This window comes from Lemur catta, chromosome 9 (assembly GCF_020740605.2).
Source record: "Lemur catta isolate mLemCat1 chromosome 9, mLemCat1.pri, whole genome shotgun sequence".
Classification (NCBI taxonomy): domain Eukaryota; kingdom Metazoa; phylum Chordata; class Mammalia; order Primates; family Lemuridae; genus Lemur; species Lemur catta.
The window spans coordinates 73,431,845-73,448,008 of NC_059136.1; the positions used below are offsets into that span (position 1 = coordinate 73,431,845).

General features: G+C 46.4%; 1 protein-coding gene and 1 long non-coding RNA gene across 7 annotated transcripts in view; one reads left to right on the top strand and one right to left on the bottom strand.

Annotated features, from left to right (window-relative positions):
• PAG1 (phosphoprotein membrane anchor with glycosphingolipid microdomains 1) overlaps positions 1–16,164 on the top strand; it is a 135,892-nt gene that overhangs the window by 105,867 nt on the left and 13,861 nt on the right. For all 4 annotated transcript variants that reach the window (XM_045561434.1, XM_045561435.1, XM_045561437.1 and 1 more), the window contains 2 exons: positions 10,702–10,907; positions 12,474–12,525. In XM_045561434.1, the coding sequence (XP_045417390.1) occupies positions 10,783–10,907; positions 12,474–12,525 (177 nt within the window). In that variant the 5' untranslated portion in view covers positions 10,702–10,782. The remainder of the gene's footprint in view (positions 1–10,701; positions 10,908–12,473; positions 12,526–16,164) is intronic.
• LOC123644966 lies at positions 4,937–6,126 on the bottom strand. 3 transcript variants are annotated; one of them, XR_006737333.1, is made up of 3 exons: positions 5,989–6,126; positions 5,290–5,376; positions 4,937–5,206 (listed from the first exon to the last, which is right to left on the bottom strand). It is a non-coding gene; the product is annotated as an uncharacterized LOC123644966 (long non-coding RNA). The 3 variants fall into 3 exon arrangements; XR_006737332.1 differs by having other exon boundaries at positions 5,290–5,392; XR_006737334.1 differs by having other exon boundaries at positions 6,040–6,086.

Below are 16,164 nucleotides of genomic sequence, written 5' to 3' on the forward strand. Positions count from 1 at the left end.
GGAATCCAGCCCATCCTCAGAGATCCAGCTGGCCCTGACCGCGGTCAAATGCACGTGTGGGAGGTGGTCCTTTCCACCCTGTGAACACGCAAAGGCTGTCTTTGGAATCCACCAGACACATTGGGGACAGTTCTCAGCTTGAAGCAACATCAGTCCAAGGGCACTGCAGCTGCATCAGTTCCATGGAGCCTCTGCCGCCAAGCCAAACAGAATCAAGCTGCAATTATTCTGACTAAATGTTATTTCTAATGCAATGTGGTAGAAGCGAAGGAAAGACTTGTGGCTTCTTTTTTTTCTTTCTGATTTCACAAGCTTAGAGTTCAACAATACATCATTTTTCATTTGTGGCTAAAATATACCTGTGTATTAGGAACTTAATTCTAAACATTTTTTACCTCTTATAAAGTTTAATTACAGTGGACTGGATATTATCATATTCATGTTGTGATCAGAAGATGAACTCATGCTTGGCACATAGCATGTATTTAGCAATTATATGTTTAAGGAATGACAGAGTATCAAAGAGTAAAAATTATCATCAGAGGTATATGAGGCAAGAAACCAGTGAAACCAGCCCAAGGAGCAGACTGTCTTTAATAATAGGAAGAGAAGATCCCCGGAATGTCTTATCATGTTTGGACCCACCTCAGGCTTATCAAGAACTGAGATTAGAAATTAGATGGATCCCTTGCAAACTTGCTGTCTGTGTAAGATTTTCCAAAATTTGGGCATATGCCTTTAAAAAGCTTTAGAATTCCCAGAAGTGTTTTCTTTCTTCATTACCTGTACATGCACCATCTGCGTATTTTGGTTCTGTCCTTGCATTTTCTTGAAAGGCTATTATAAATCTGAATTGTAAATGTGTAAATATGCCAACTACATTTTAATGAAAAAATAAAGAGACTCTTAAGTCAGCCCCGCAGCCAGTGTCTGTTGCCAGAGTGCAGTTGATGTTTCGGAAAGGCTGTCGGGATTGATTCCTGGTGCTGCTCGCCGACTCCAAAGGCCACCCATGATTTCTCTTCCTGACATCCATTTAACTGGTGTGGCCTCATCAGGTTTGCCCATGAATTACTAAAGCTGTGCTTTCCAGGGAGTTGAAACTATCGATCACATTGAGAATTTTAAGGTTCTTGCTGGAGCAACATTTGCCTTTTTGTGTGAAGAGTCCTGAATTTTTGTCTGAGGCTTGAGGAATCACTGGCTCCTCTTATAAACTGAGAGATAGAAACCTTAGAAATGACTACATTTTTCAGAAGGGGAAATTGAGGCATGGGGAGGTTTGGACTTGTTTCAGGCCGCATAGCAATTTAGTGGAAGAGAATGAAGTAGAGCCTGGTCTGTGCTTCCACATACCACTCACATACTACTCTCTGCATTTTATGAGACTCTGGAATGGAAAGGAGCTGCCTGATATTTGAGTTCCTGTGTGGGAATCAAGAAGACTCCAGTATACACAAGCTCTGAGCTTATCACCCCATAAACTTTGAGGAAGATAAAAGCCAGACTCCAGCCCCAGTGATCTGGATGCATAACCCTTCAGCCCTAGCTGGAAGGAAGATGAACATCTGCACCAGTACTGTTCCAGATGTAGCTCCCACGCCGGCAGCCTGGACCTCACCTGGGAGCCAGTTAGAAATGCAGACTCCTGAGCCCCACTCCGGATCAGCTGGATCAGAGTCTACATCTTAACGAGACCCCCAGATGGTCTTATAAACGCATTAAAGTTTGACAAGCACTGTTCTAGAACAATCTTCTCACAATTCAGGGTGCTTCACAGTCACCTGGAGGGCTTGTTAAAACCGAAATTGCCAGGCCCCACTCTCAGCGTTTCTGAGTCATACGTGTGGGAGAAAGTCTAGAATTCTGCATGTGCAACAAGTTCCAGCTAGTGCCTATGGGGACCACCCTTGGGGAAGCTCCACTCCACAAGAACCGTGAGCCTGTGCTTTTCTCTACAAGGGGCTTAGGAGTCAGACCCCTGGGGTCATCTATCTTCTCTGACCTCTCCTGGCAGAGAGCTTGGAGGATAAGCCCTAAGATTGTTGTACATTGTCACACAGAAGTTCTGACATATTCTAATCAAGCTAGTCACTCTTGAGACATTTCCCCAGCCCTAAGTAGTTCATAATAACACCCATAAATAATTTGCAGGAGTGTGTTTTGAGGATTTGGGTTCTACTTTTTAGGAGTCCAGAAGAAGTATTTTGTCTGGCTATTTTATCATATAAAGAATTCTTAATAGTTTTAAAACATCATCGTAATGATTTAAGCAATCGGTAGTAAGTTGAGTACATTCTTGCCAGTGCCTGGGTAGAATATTAACTCCATTAAGTCAGCACCCCTTGCAATAGAAGTACATCTAATGGTGTGGCAGCAACAACAGACTGCTTTATCTAACTGGGCTCCAGCTCAGGATGAACCGGTGTGACAAACTGGAATGCCTCTGCTGACATTCCTCTGACATGTGACTTAAATTGCCAGCTGCTCATAAATTCTACTTCTCCAATCTTGGGGGTTTACTTTTCCCAGAATAAGCATCTTTGAACGGGCAATCTCAGTGAGGCAGTGGGTATGTGAGAGAGCGGAGCGTTTGTAATTCACCCACTCTGAACAAGTGTTAACAGGAATCTGATCTTTTCAATATCATGACCCCGAGTAGGGGATTGGATTGAGAGGCATTTATATCAAACGGTACATTTCTGAACCTCTCAGCAAGGAAACTGAAGTTTATTTTTGGTTAAGTCTTTTATTATCAAAAAAAAAAAAAAAAAGTGGCTGAATCGCCACACCTCAGGAGCCAGATAAAAACGGTGCAAAGCAACGCTTACCGGAGTGTGACTGTAACTAGTGCTGGGCTTGGTAAACCAGCCTGCGTGTAAACACCACATCCATCACAGCGCAGCCAGTGGGATGAGGTCTGTAAAGCCCTCCAGATCCCTCGGAAGGAGGGTCCGTGATGAATGCATGGCTGGGAGTAAGCAGTGGGCAAACCAGAAGGGAGAGAACATTCTTCTCTCTGCTGCCAAAAAAACGTCCTGATAGAGTGAAGCTAAGATTGCCGGGAAGATGGGTGTGGCTCACATGTCCTCACCTGTCTGCTTCTATTCCAGATGGGGCAGACACCTGGGGTCTGGGAACACGTGTGGACGGGAGCACCTGCTGGGCAGAGTAGTAGCACCTGCTGGGGACACTGCATCAGGGGACCCGGAGCCCTGTGGCTCTAGACTAGGTGCTTAACTTTGAGCTTTAGTTTCCTCATCCATAAAATCAATTCAGTAACCCCTGCATCAAAGGGCATAAGGATAAAATAAAATAATATATAAAAAAGTGGCTGACACTTAGTGTGTACTCATTTAGGATTTTCAGTGGTTTTGATTTCAAGCCTATGAGTCTAAACTGATACTCAGTGGGCCTCCTCGAGCCCCTGGAGGGAACCTGGGTGAAGCCAAGGTGATGGATTATATGCAGGAAGGAGCACCGTGGAGAGCTACCCACCCTGGCCAGGTATTTGGGCCAACAGGTTTTTCTAATGCCTTGCATCGCCATTAAATTTCAGCATCATTTGAGAAGACAAGAATTTCTCCTTCATGTTCTAACCATCTTTGAGAGCCTGGTCAATATGCACCTACTCTTGGATGCTCTTCCTCCTCTTAACTATTCATTCATTCGATAAATATTAAGCACCTACTGTGTGCTGCACCCTAGGGCTACAGCTGCGAACCAGATAGGTCTGTTTGAAGTTCCTCCCCCTTAGGGCTTGGGCCCGCTGAAGAGACACTCAAATCACTTCATAATGTAAATTTCAAATAATGCTAGGAAGGAGAAAGCTTGTAAAAGATGAGCCTCAGCTAAATTTGAGAGGCGGAAGGGTTTTGTCATCAGGAAAACTGCTCCAAGGAAGTGACATTTAAGCTAAGACCTAAAGGAAGTTTGGCTCTCATAAGGCAAAACACATTTGAAGGAGGGCCAAGAATATTTAAGGCTCCTCTGTCCTTTGAGAAATCTAAGGTGTAGCCCCCTTGTGAGGGGGGGAAGAGAATGCCAGGGTCCTAGGAGCTGGAGAAGGTATGAAATTGTCATTTCTGAGAAAGGGTCAGGGCTTGGGGACACAGTGAGATTGCCAGAGTCAAGAGGCCTGCTAAGGGTGGTGATTCTCATACAGTGACACTCACATTGCTAGTGTTGTGACTTCTCCAGAGAAAAGTCTGACTCTTCAGTGACAGTACAGAGAAGCCAGGTGTCTGTGTTCGTTCCAGAGTTGAGGTTTTGCCTGAAGACATACTTGGCTTGTTTCTGAATTGTCTGCTTGGTGTGCTCATCTCTCTTGCTCTCCTTCCCTCCCTCACCATATAAATTATGAATCAAAATTTGCATTTTGAGAGTCCGCTTGGGAAGCTACACACCGTTCTTCCTGTAGAAACATGTATTCAACAAAAATTTCCTGTCTGGCTCCTAGTTGCCAGGTCATGTAGATGCTGGGAATATGGTGGGAGATGAGGTGGCTACATCCCTGCCCTCGAGGAACTTTTAAATTAGATCAGATGAGCAAACGCACAAGGCAGGAAGACATAGAACCTAAAGCCCAAACTACACACTTTCTGAAACGTTCATATGCTGTGCTCCTCAGCCACTCAGCATAGAACATATCCAAATTAACTCAAATAAAAACATGTCTCAGGGCTCTGTTAGAATGCACAAAATACATGCTTCTAGAAAGACCACACTTTTTCGTTCTCTCTCCCTTTCTCCCTCTCTCCCTTCTCACTATTACAATGAGCCTTGGGAATTGGCTTCCAAGTCCGGATAGGAGGAAAACAACCTCAAAAGTCATTCCTTACCCCTCACATTCGCTTGCCTTTTGGCTTGGCTCAAGGCAAAAACAAAATGGCAGGGCTTTGATAAGCAATAAACTATATTATTTCTGTGATGTAAGTTTAATGTATTCTTGAACATAAGTGACAGCCTCACACACACCCCTCCCCCAAAGGGGTCAGCCGTCCTGTTTTCTGTGTGGATCGATAGGTTTGGTGTGTACAGAAAGTAATCAGGTTATGCCGCCAGACGGCCGTAAGGATTTATAACTTGCTCGTAGAATGAGCGCCTGGCTCTTTTTCCCGTTAGTGGTGAGTCTTGGTGACAGAGTCAGTTTGGTGTGGTGATGTTAAGGCTTTCCAGGTCTCTCTCATTTATCTTCACTCTTGAGCTGCGATAGAAAGAAATGTCAAGATATGGCTCTGTAGGGACGTGATAAAATGATTCAGGAAACTGTAAACAAGAAAGTCTTACCTTAGAGTCCTGCACCGCCCTCTGCTCTTTGGGTGTGTTCTCCCCGACTCGCTGAAGGAGCGAAACTGGGACATCTTGGTACCAATCCTATGTAGGCAGAAACCTTTGTACCCCGGCAGTCGGGAACAGCAAACATTTGGGTGGGCACCTCCCGTGTTTACAACAGACACTCATTCGTACAAAGTTCAGCGTTGCTGGCTTGTCTCTATTAGAATCCCTTTGACCTGAAGAGCAGTCTCCCCGAATTTAAATACTTTAGCTTAAAGCTCTTTCAGGGGACTCTGAATTCTGTTTGGAGGTTTATTTATCCTTAGCCTGTGCGTCTGTCCGTCTGTCTGTGTGCTCACAGAATTTGGCTCCTCGGCAATTGTTAAATTTGTTTAATTGGTAGCCCACAAGTGTCACTTTTACTGCGTGGTTGCCACACCTGCTAATGGTCAGGAAGGAGGACTGCCCCTTGGCCTGGGGACCTTGCCCTCCTTATTCCTCCCATCAGGGAGGGGACACGGTGGAGGCGGTTTCTATCACACTTAATTATGAGTCGGCTGCAACAGCTGTAAAAATGGTAATGACTATCATTACTGACTTAAACCTGCTTCAAAGGAACCGTAAAGTGTCTGCTTCTGTAGCTGATCTCACTGGTCATCCCACCTCCACCAAATTATTATTTCAAGAATTTGCTCTGATCAGAGCACCTACCTGTTAAAGGTGTTTGGCCAAAGAAATAAATAGCTGCCATTTGGTCCGCACCTTTCATTAATTTCATCTGGGTTTCGTTTTCGCTCCTGTTGGAATTGATCTTGGTGGCTGATACTCCAGGCTAATGAAGATAATTAAAATGCCAGGCGTAAGGTACAAGCGACAAGAGTAATTGAGCGTCTCTCCTTGAGGAGCCTGCTGATTAGAACTGAGAGTAGAATTAGGCTGCCATCTTGTGGTTAAAAGTGGCACCTGCTGCTAAAGTAAAAGGCCAGTGGTTTTGCTGATTGAATCATTTATTCATTAACATCATGAATGAATGAATATAAAAGGATGATAAGAGATTATGGAGATTTTAATCCAAAATAATGAACCACACCAACTTCTGAAAGGATCCCTTCCAGAAGTCCTATAACCTCAAGCACTGACTCTCTCAGGGCCAAATGACAAATTCCCACAGTAGCTTGAAATTATATAGAATTGGGGTGCAGGTGGCAAGAAGGACCACTGCCTCGTTTACAGCACTGTCATGCACTATTCATATGGTACATTCTCCAGCCATAATTTCACATCAGTGCAGCCAATAATGAAGTCCATTCTAAAGCAAGAAGAATTGATGTACAACTATTAAGCTAAATCTGATTATATTAGCATTACCATCTTCTGCAACTCATCTTAGTGGGGCATTCAGGGGCCATAATTATGTGTTATCTGAGGTACAATAGAAATAAATAAATGATCTGGCTGGGCACGGTGGCTCACGCCTGTAATCCCAACACTTTGAGAGTCAGAGCGGGGAGGATCGCTTGAGGCCAGGAGTTCCAAACCAGCCTGGGCAATACAGCGAGACCCCCATCTCTACAAAAATAAGAAAAATAAGCCAGGCATGATGATACATGGCTGGAGTCCCAGCTACTCTGGAGGCTGAGGCAGGAGGATCACTTGAGCTCAGGAGTTCAAGGCTGCATTGAGCTATGATCACACCACTACACTCCAGCCTGGGCAACAGAGCAAGACCCTGTCTCTAAAATAGATGAATAAATAAATGGCCCTTCTCTGCCCTATGTTGAATAACTCAACCAGTGTTTATACATGTGTTCTGACAACAGAATATTTTTTAAACTCTGAAGAACTAATATTCTGTAGTTGAATGCAAGTTTATTGAATCAGGGAAGAACAGGATTGAGGAAAATATACTTAATTGTCTCCATGAAAAAAATTATAAGATATGCTCCCCAAAAATGTTCAGATATTTCTGCTGGTAGAGATGATTCCAAATAGTCAGAACATGTCTTATTTGGTATAGGAATTAGCAGAAAATAAGGTGGTTTTCATGGGCCAGTAACAGCGTCACAGGACAGTGTAGCCTTGAGTGACTTTTCCCACAGGGAGCCTGGTTGGCACAATGCATGTTCCCTGATTGCATCAGGCCCCTCCTTTTCAGGGTACCTCTTTACTTCCCAGATACTTTGCCTCATCTCTTCTTATTCTCTCCTGTCAGTAATCCTGAGAGAAGACTTCGGGCCACAGGGAAGGACACTGGTTCCCCTCCTCCACCACTCCCCCACTCCCTGCCATGCTCAAAATAAACAAAATGAGGACTCCTAAGTATTGCATTCAAGGGCAGTGAAACCAGTGCATAAGGGTCCGGCCTTGGCAGGAGAGCCCTGGACCATCCACACGAGGCCTCTACCCTCAGGCCCTCCAAGAAGGTAGAGCACAAAATCATACATGTGTATCTATACACATGAGGGAGGGCAGCCCATCTACACATGAGGGAGGGGCAGCCCATCTACATATGTGGGGGAGGGGCAACCCATCTACACATGTGGGGGAGGGGCGGTCTATACACATGGGGGCAGGAGGTGGTGAGCGGGAGGCAGTCTTGGCTCAGTTGTGGATGGACTTCCAAAATTTAGGGAGACAGCTAGAGAAGGAATGGGTGGCAGAATTATGGAAATGGAAGTTCAGAATAAAAGGAGACCAGGAGGGAAGAGTAGCAGAGCTCAGATCATCTCTAAAACTGGAATAGTCCCACCTGGGAGGTCTGCTGTGAGCATTAAAAGTCATGTGTGTGCAGATCCCCGCCACCCCCTCCCCGCCCCCCGACACACACACACCCTACCTACCTGCCAGGCCTCTAGAGGGGATCTAGTCAGCAGTAGCCGCCACTGCAACCGCTGGGCCTGCCGGCGCAGCCCACCACCACCGCAGCTCCTGTCACCACGGTCTCCCGCAGAGAGCACTGAGAGGGGCCGAGAGCTGGGAGCTGCCCTTATCCCCAGGGACCACAGTGTGTCTGACCCGGACACGTGGACCAGATGACGATCATTCCATTCATCGTGAGATTTTTGTCCACAGTGAGAACTTTGGGAAACGTCTTTCAGTGACTTTTCAGAAAATTCTAATTGAAGGGGAGTGAGCCAGGAGTTTTGACACATTTTCTCTGAGTTCCATCCTTTATTCAGTAGCTTGTGATAATCCCCTTTCATCCTCTTTCTCCCTGCACTGTCCTAATAGGCTGGGCACCCACACAGGTCATTCTTTGTATGCTGTTGGCCTCTTCTGTTAAGAGAGAGGGAAGAGAGAAAAGGAGAGAAACTTGCAGAAGTGGAGGGAGGCGCTAGAGATCCCACGCTAGGCTTGCTGGGTGGATCTCTGGGTTTTGAATAACTCACATGGCAAACTAGTTTCAAAGAACCTGGCACTTTACAAATAAGCATTGATCCATCTGTGTGAACGAATGAGTGAACAAAGAAAGGAATAAACAAATGCCTGTTCAAGACATTGACAACTTTTTTTCTGTGCTTCTTAAAATGTTTACGCTTTGGACCTTTATGTAAAATTTTATTTCATATATTTTCATCAGTCACCATGATTTAAGCACTTACTTGAACGTATTTTAAAAACCTGTGGTGCCAATTTTTAGTCTTGATTTAAAGTGAATTATTCTTTGTATCAGCAAGTCATAGGAGGTGGTTATTTTCATTCAGATATAGCTGTCCAGGAGCAAACACACAAACGTCATCTGACTGTTCATTAATATATGCCTACAAGTGTTCACAAGCATAATGTATGACCAGAGGAAGAAAGTTCTGTGTTACACAGGAAGTTTCACATTTATGTAATTATGGGGCATTAGGAGATGCTCATGTTGACTCATAGACTAAGGAAAATGGTCACACCTTCATCGCAGAATTCTCTCTGCATACACTGTAGATAAAAGTTTCTCTCTTTCAGTTTTTTATTATCCTTCAATTTGGAATATTCAAATAAATGTGATAATGTTTCACCTGGAGATAGTTTGGTCCGGCTGAGCTGCCTCTGTTGAAATGGAATGGCTTTTACTTGCTCCCTTTCAGGGTGCACCCTGGGTCGCTGTGAAGCCATCCTCGTGCTGCCCTGATGTTAGCGCTCAATGACGGCTGAATGTAGTCACCTGTCAGTGAAGCCAATGGGAATGGAAACAGCGACGGTCTTTTTCAAGAAAAATACTGTGTCATTATCATAAGACAAAAATATTTATTCGCTTTATTCATGACACTTGACATTAAGTTAAAGGCTGTTCCTTTTCATTTAGAATGTTCTAGAATTGAGCAAAGCAACTGTTCTTTAAACAAGGCCTCTCTCATGACAGGTAATTGTCAATTTGATATACTGCTCTATAACTCTTAATATTTAGCAAAAGAAATCTGACCGTTTCCATTTAGAAGCATTGTAACTGGAACACGGGGCAGCAGTAGCCCCTTGAGTCCCGGCCCCCCCCCCCTCCAGTGAGGAGCAGCTTCCATAAGGAGCTGAGAGTCAGAGTCAGGCTTTGCAGTCAGAGACAGCTGGGCTCAACCCACCCTGCCACTTGGCTCCTGAGACACGTGGGGGGAGTTACCTCTCTGCTGGGATTCAGCTTCCTTCTCCGTGAAATAGGGATTAACAGTGCCTCCTACGCAGGGTGGTGGCAGTGATTAAATGAGGAAAGCATTTAGCAGAGTCCCTGGTACATGCCAGGTGCTAAAGTGTACTCGGTAAAGCTCTTATGCTTAATTTGTAGTTGTTTATGAATAGGTCTTGTTTACTGCTGAGGCTGTATTCTTAGCACATACTTTCATCCATTCATTTGAAAATGCATTTCTTCGGTGCTCACAGCAGCTTAGTGGAAACCAGCCTGAAATAAAGTCACATCCTCAGAATAGATAACTGTGTGTGCGGGTGGAAATGAAGATGTTCTGTTTCATTAGGTATATTGACCTTAAACCTTTTCAGAGAACAGCGGGTTTGGGGAGCTGGGAAGATAAGAGGTGACAGGACCGTGGGGTGGGGGGAGGATGGTGAATTACATATTTGTAAAAGCTATATAAATATTGTTTTATATTCTGGTAAAAAATGAATCCAAATAAGCATGAATTTGTCTGCTATGGAGTACTTGGAATCTTTATTTGAAGACATTAAGAATCTATCCCCCACACATATCAAGATAAGATAGCCATTGCTTCACACACTGCACTAGGCACTTGTACATTCCTGAGTGGCACTTTTAGGTGACCGTGGAGGGGACTTGCCCAGAGTCAGGCTTCAAATCGAGTCCAGTGCTGTGTCCTGCATTCTGCACACACTTCCCCGACGTTGCTCAAAGGCCTTGCTCCGTACAGGAACCTAATTACAAGATTCTGCCCGTTCACACGGGAAGTACTTTCCAAACACGTGGTCTCTCTGCAGGAGGATGGAGCCCTCGGCACCCCCACGTCACCACCTTTGAAGGACCGATTCCGTCAGCCTGTGCCAGTTCCTGCTGCCACCATGGGACCTGCAGGCAGCGTGCTTAGCGGGGGACAAATGCAGGTCGTCCTGTGGGGGAGTTTGGCAGCTGTTGCCACGTTCTTCCTCATCACCTTCCTCATCTTCCTGTGCTCCAGTTGCGATAGGTAAGAGCCAGAGTGTCTCTACCAGAACCTTGAAATAACATGTTCCCTGTACCCAGAAGCGCCTGTATATAAGACGTCTGCTTGACTGTTCACAGAAAGAAACCACACTTTAACTTCTCTGTGCTGCAAAGGGTGCTAGGACATTCTTTATTAATTGAATGAAAATCCATATTTGATCTTGCTGAGGAGCAAGTGGAAGAGCCCTTATATTTTAAACTTCCCAGAATGGAATTCATGCTGTTCTTTTGACAAATTTTGTCAAAATTTGTATTGTCTTTTGCCATCTGTGGACATTCCGAAATCCAAGTGTGATGTGCATCTTCTTACCATCACTTGGAAATTACTGAGAATTTTTGCTGTTACGTGGCTTCCGAGGGATCGTTTATTATTAAAGATTTATAATGTAGAACTGCAGTTTCTTAAGAAACAGACTAGTTTTCCTAGGAGAGAGACATGCTATATGTGAAATAATCATCAGTATCTCTTTTTAGAATTATACATCTTTCTCCTCTGTCTCAGAGAAAATGTCAGTACCCCAAAAAAGAGATCTTTGCTCAGAGAGAAGTAAAGCTCTTTCTAATGAGGAGTGATTTTGCCAGACATTCAGGAGCTGTTGCAAAGCAGGCAGCCTTCTGGAGGGGGGTGGATGCTGCCGGGAACCAGCACAGACCGGCTGAAGGTTCGCCTTCCCAGTTGCAAACTCACTCTCAATCTTGGAAGGAACTCCAGGAGTGTCACTTAAAAGTCTGATATGGCTTCCCAGCCTGAAATCTGTCAAGAGGGGAAAAGCCAGACCCTCTGAATCCAAGTAGCCTCCTAAACCCTGCCCAGTTTGGACCCAGGCCTGGGTCAGAGTCTGACTGGCCAGGAAGATGAAGAAATACAGGCTGCCGGGAGTGTGGGCTGCCCGGGGCCTGGGCCGGCCCGCTGCTGCAGTTACTCACGTTCCCACTAGGTGACACTCTTGCTTTATATGGTGCGTGGATGGGACACGTATTTTCTACAACTGATGGCTTTCTTTAGACCGTCCTGAGTAAAAACAAATTCTATTTTTACTTGACAGACTTTTCCATAGACTGGAAGTACATATGACTCATGCTGAGAGCATGTACCCTTCCTGGCGTGCCAAAATTTGTATTTTCTTTATTTTCCCCATCCCTCTGCAGTGTGTGACTTTGCAGAGACTCCTAAGTGAGATGAGATAATTGTCTGGGTTTTCTAAGGAAAAAAATGGTATAACTCATTCCAGTCTTCTGGGTATAAACAGTTTCTACTCAGGACCCTGCCTCGGCCTCTCACTGTGAGCTTGTATTTTTAATTCCTGGAAGAAGAGGCGCTCAAGACAGGTGAGCAGTCCCTCTGTGGCCTGACCACTTCTTGCACCTAACACCTGCAAACAGGTGATCAAGCAACTGTCTAGTTTTTTCCTCTTTGGACAAAATACACATGGTTCTTAAAATAAGAGAGATTTAAGTGGTAGTAAGAATTAGGATAGGAAAGCGTAGTGAATTTTTTATTTTAAGGGGCACATTTGACATTACAATGATGTTTTATTTTCCATCTCAGGGAAAAGAAGCCGAAACAGCAGAGTGGGGACCATGAGAACCTGATGAACGTGGTGAGCCCACATGCGTGTGTGTGTCTGTCTGTCTGTGTGCACATGCTAAGATATCAGCTACGCATCTAAGCTTGTTCCTACCTGCTTATGAGCCGAATGAACCCGAGGGGGAGAACTAAGCCCAAGTTAACTGTGACTGCCTGCACTGTGTCCTCTTTCTGTAGGTTTATAGTCACCGTGGCCAGAGGCCTGTGCGATTAGCCAGGTTTGTTGGGACAGTGTCTGACACAGATGCAGTTTTGCCGCTGCCAGAATGATCTTAGATGGCTCCAACCTGCCGCAGGGATGTCTCTTGTTTGCCTCTGCCCAGCTCCAACTGGTGTTTTAATTGGCTAGGTCTGTCATAACAAAGGACCACAAACTGGGGGCTTAAATAGCATATATATTGTCTCAGTTCTGGAGGCCAGAAGTCCAAAAATCAGGTGTTTGCAGCGTCAGTTCCTTCTGAGAGCAGGTCTGTTCCAGGCCTGTCTCCTGGTGGTGTGTGGGCAGTCGGTGGCATTCTTTGGTTTGTAGGTGCATCACCCAAATCTCTGCCTTCTTCTTCACAAGGTCTTCTCCCTCTGCCTGTCACATCATCTTCCCTTATGCGTGTCTGGCTCTGTGTCCAAGTTTCCCTTTATAAAGACACCAGACATATTAGACTAGTCCCCCCCTCCCCCCGCCGCCACCGACTCTAGTGTGACCTCATCTTAACTAGTTCCATCTGCAGTGACCCTACTTCCAAATAAGGTCACATTCTGAGGTCCTGGTGGTTAGTACTTTGACATATGTATTCAGTTCAACCCATAACAACGGGTCACTAAGCTAACCAGAGCTTGGGACCCACAGCACCCTAGGGATAGCCTGGCCTCGCTGGGGTGTTCCCAGCCCTCAGCACTATACGGGTCCTCATGATCCTCAGGTGGGCCTTGGGGATCCACCCTGGTAAGGAACAGCCTGAGAGGGCCCGGTCCCGCCTTGTCCTCTGACTCAGGGCCATGACCTTACCGGGCTGAGCGATTCCAGCAGCTGGGGATGGGTGCCCCCCTGCACCTGCATACACACAAGGCCGGGTTCAGAGTCCTGCCTGAGCCCTGTGGCAGTGCTTGCTAAAACAGAAGATGCTTCCCGTTCAGGACATGATTTCTCAAGGTCAAGCAAAAACTGGTTTGGCAGAAGAGGGTGCAAAAAAGGAAGTACGGACGAGTTAGAAACATAGCATGAGGTCCGGTGTCAAACAGCAGCCAGCAGGCACACTGGGACTTCCCCAGGTGGCACCTCTGGCCTAGGCTGCCTGACCTACAAATTCGAGGGACTCTTTTAGCCCACGCAGGCAGGAAGTGGTGAGGCTCCCTGTTCCCCCTGGGGGCCCCGCAGGGCTCCCCTTCCCTTCCTCTCTGCATGTGCATGCCCAGGTCCCCCACCCACCGCTCCGCCCTTTACCCTTTTTCTCACCCCATTCCCGTCTCTGCTTGTCCATGTTGTCCCCACTCCTTGTCTGTTCCTGGCGCCTCTGCTCTGCCCCAGTGACTGCTGCCGTGGTGGCCTTGGGAGGAGGTGGAGGGACCGGGAAATCCTTTCTGTGGCTTCTCCCACGTGCAGATCCAGGCCCCGTTTTCCCTCACCCACCTCTCTCCCTGGTGCCAGCGGGGCAGTGAGATGGGGCTGGGAGAAGACTTCCGGCTCCACTGCTGGCTTCCTTCTAGAGCAGGGTTCTCAGGTGTGGCCCAGACCACGCCAGCGGCAGCATCACCTGGGAGCCTGTTAGAGGTGAGACTCCTCCCTAGGGTGTCGCCAGGCCCTCCAGGTGATTCTGATGTACGCACAAGTGTGAGAGCCCCTCCACACCTTCACCGCCTGCTGCTCGCCTCGAGGTCGCAGCAGCCCTGGGTGAGACAGGAAGAGAGTGGCAGGTGGATAAGAGGAAGAGGCTGGCTCTCATAATTAATCAGCCTCCCGTATGTGAGTGTGTGTGTCCGAGAGAAAGTGTGCACGAGAGCACGTGTTTACACGGGCGGTGGTGTCCTGCACACACACATTTGCCCACCCAGCTCTCTGTAAGAGCTTTTCAGCTCCTAAATCTTATACAACTTGCAGATTCCCTATCTCACAGACGCTAAGATTGGGAATGGTGGTTAGAACCTATATTGTGCTGCTGTGAGCCCACCTGAGAGCCTTCTGCCCCCACACCTGCCCCCATTCCTGCCCCCACACCTGCCCCCATTCCTGCCCGACTGTAGCATCGTTTCTGGGATATGGGCGGTGAGGTGGGGCAGGGGACGCACCTGCATCTCAGGTTCCCGGCAGCCTGACACAATGACGTATCTCCTGGGCTCATCAGATATGAGCTGCATTGAATTGCAGCAGTGACTCCCGATAAACTTTTGGATCATGCCACAGCACACGCTCTTTGCTGTCACTATTTAGCTCCAAATTAGGAGTCAGAGAATTTGTTGAGGCCAACTAGCCCTCCTGGGCTGTTCACATCAGAACTTTCCACGTGGAGTCTTGGAGCCTGGGGTAACCTCTCGGGTCATGCAGGCCACGGACAGGACGGGGAGCAAACCATCTTTGCAGTGACGCAGGCAGCGGCCTGGGACCAGTGGGTGTTTAACACATTGACTGCCACACCAGAAAAAAAAATTTTTCCCTTGGGGCCACGGTGTTTTATTATGAAAATAAAATAAAAACTTCAAAAACAAAATGATCCTTTCTAATTTAATGAAAAACTTGTTATTTTTTATTGTTTTCTGTGTATGAGTTATATGCAACTTGAAAAATAGTTCACATGGCTTCCAAGGTAAAGAGACGTGTGAGTTACATATTGCTTTACAAGGGCCCAGACTCAAAATTAGTGTGAGTTAAATACAACTCACAAGGCAGTTAATGTGTTAAAGAAACTGCCCGGCAGGTGTGGGGAACCTGTGCTGTCTGGATCCTTGAGTGCAACCTTTTGACTGAATTCAAATTTTACAGGACAAATCCTTTTAGTAAAAGCGGTGCAGTAGAGAAAGGTGAAGCTTTTCTTGCCTCCTAAAAAAGAATAATCTTGACATCAGAGGCCACAGGTTCCCCAGCCCAGGGTTTGTCTGTGGGAATAAGAAAGGTTTGCAGAGCTGCGCTCCAGCATGTGACTGTCTTTGCGAACCTTGGAGCCAGAGACGTGGCTGATTCTGAAAGAGTTTCAGAAATCAATGGCATTACCTGTCTTTGACCAGAGTTAAGTCTTTTCCTTTCAGATGACAAATAGTGATGCTTTTCCATGTTTCTCGTGGCACGGCACATCTTTGAGAATAGCATTTTACAGCACCTGTGCTACAGGGGTGACGCCGTTCCCTGCCGGAGTCAATTCTGACCAGCGTTGGGCCTTCTGGTCCCCTCCCTGCCTTGAGCTGTGGGGACTGATATCTCACAACCTACCTGTAGCCCAGTTGTAGGTCACCAGGTGGGGAGCTGTGCCAATGGCCGTGGAAGATTCCCCATGCTCCTAAGATTCTGGGACAGCACTATCTACTAGAATGTTCCGCAGTGCTACACATGTTCTGTGTCTGTACTGTCATGTTATGGTACCCAGTGGACACAGGTTGCTGTTGAGCACTTGGAATGTGACTAGTCAACCAAGAAACTCAATTGAATTTCATTTTATTTCTCTTAATT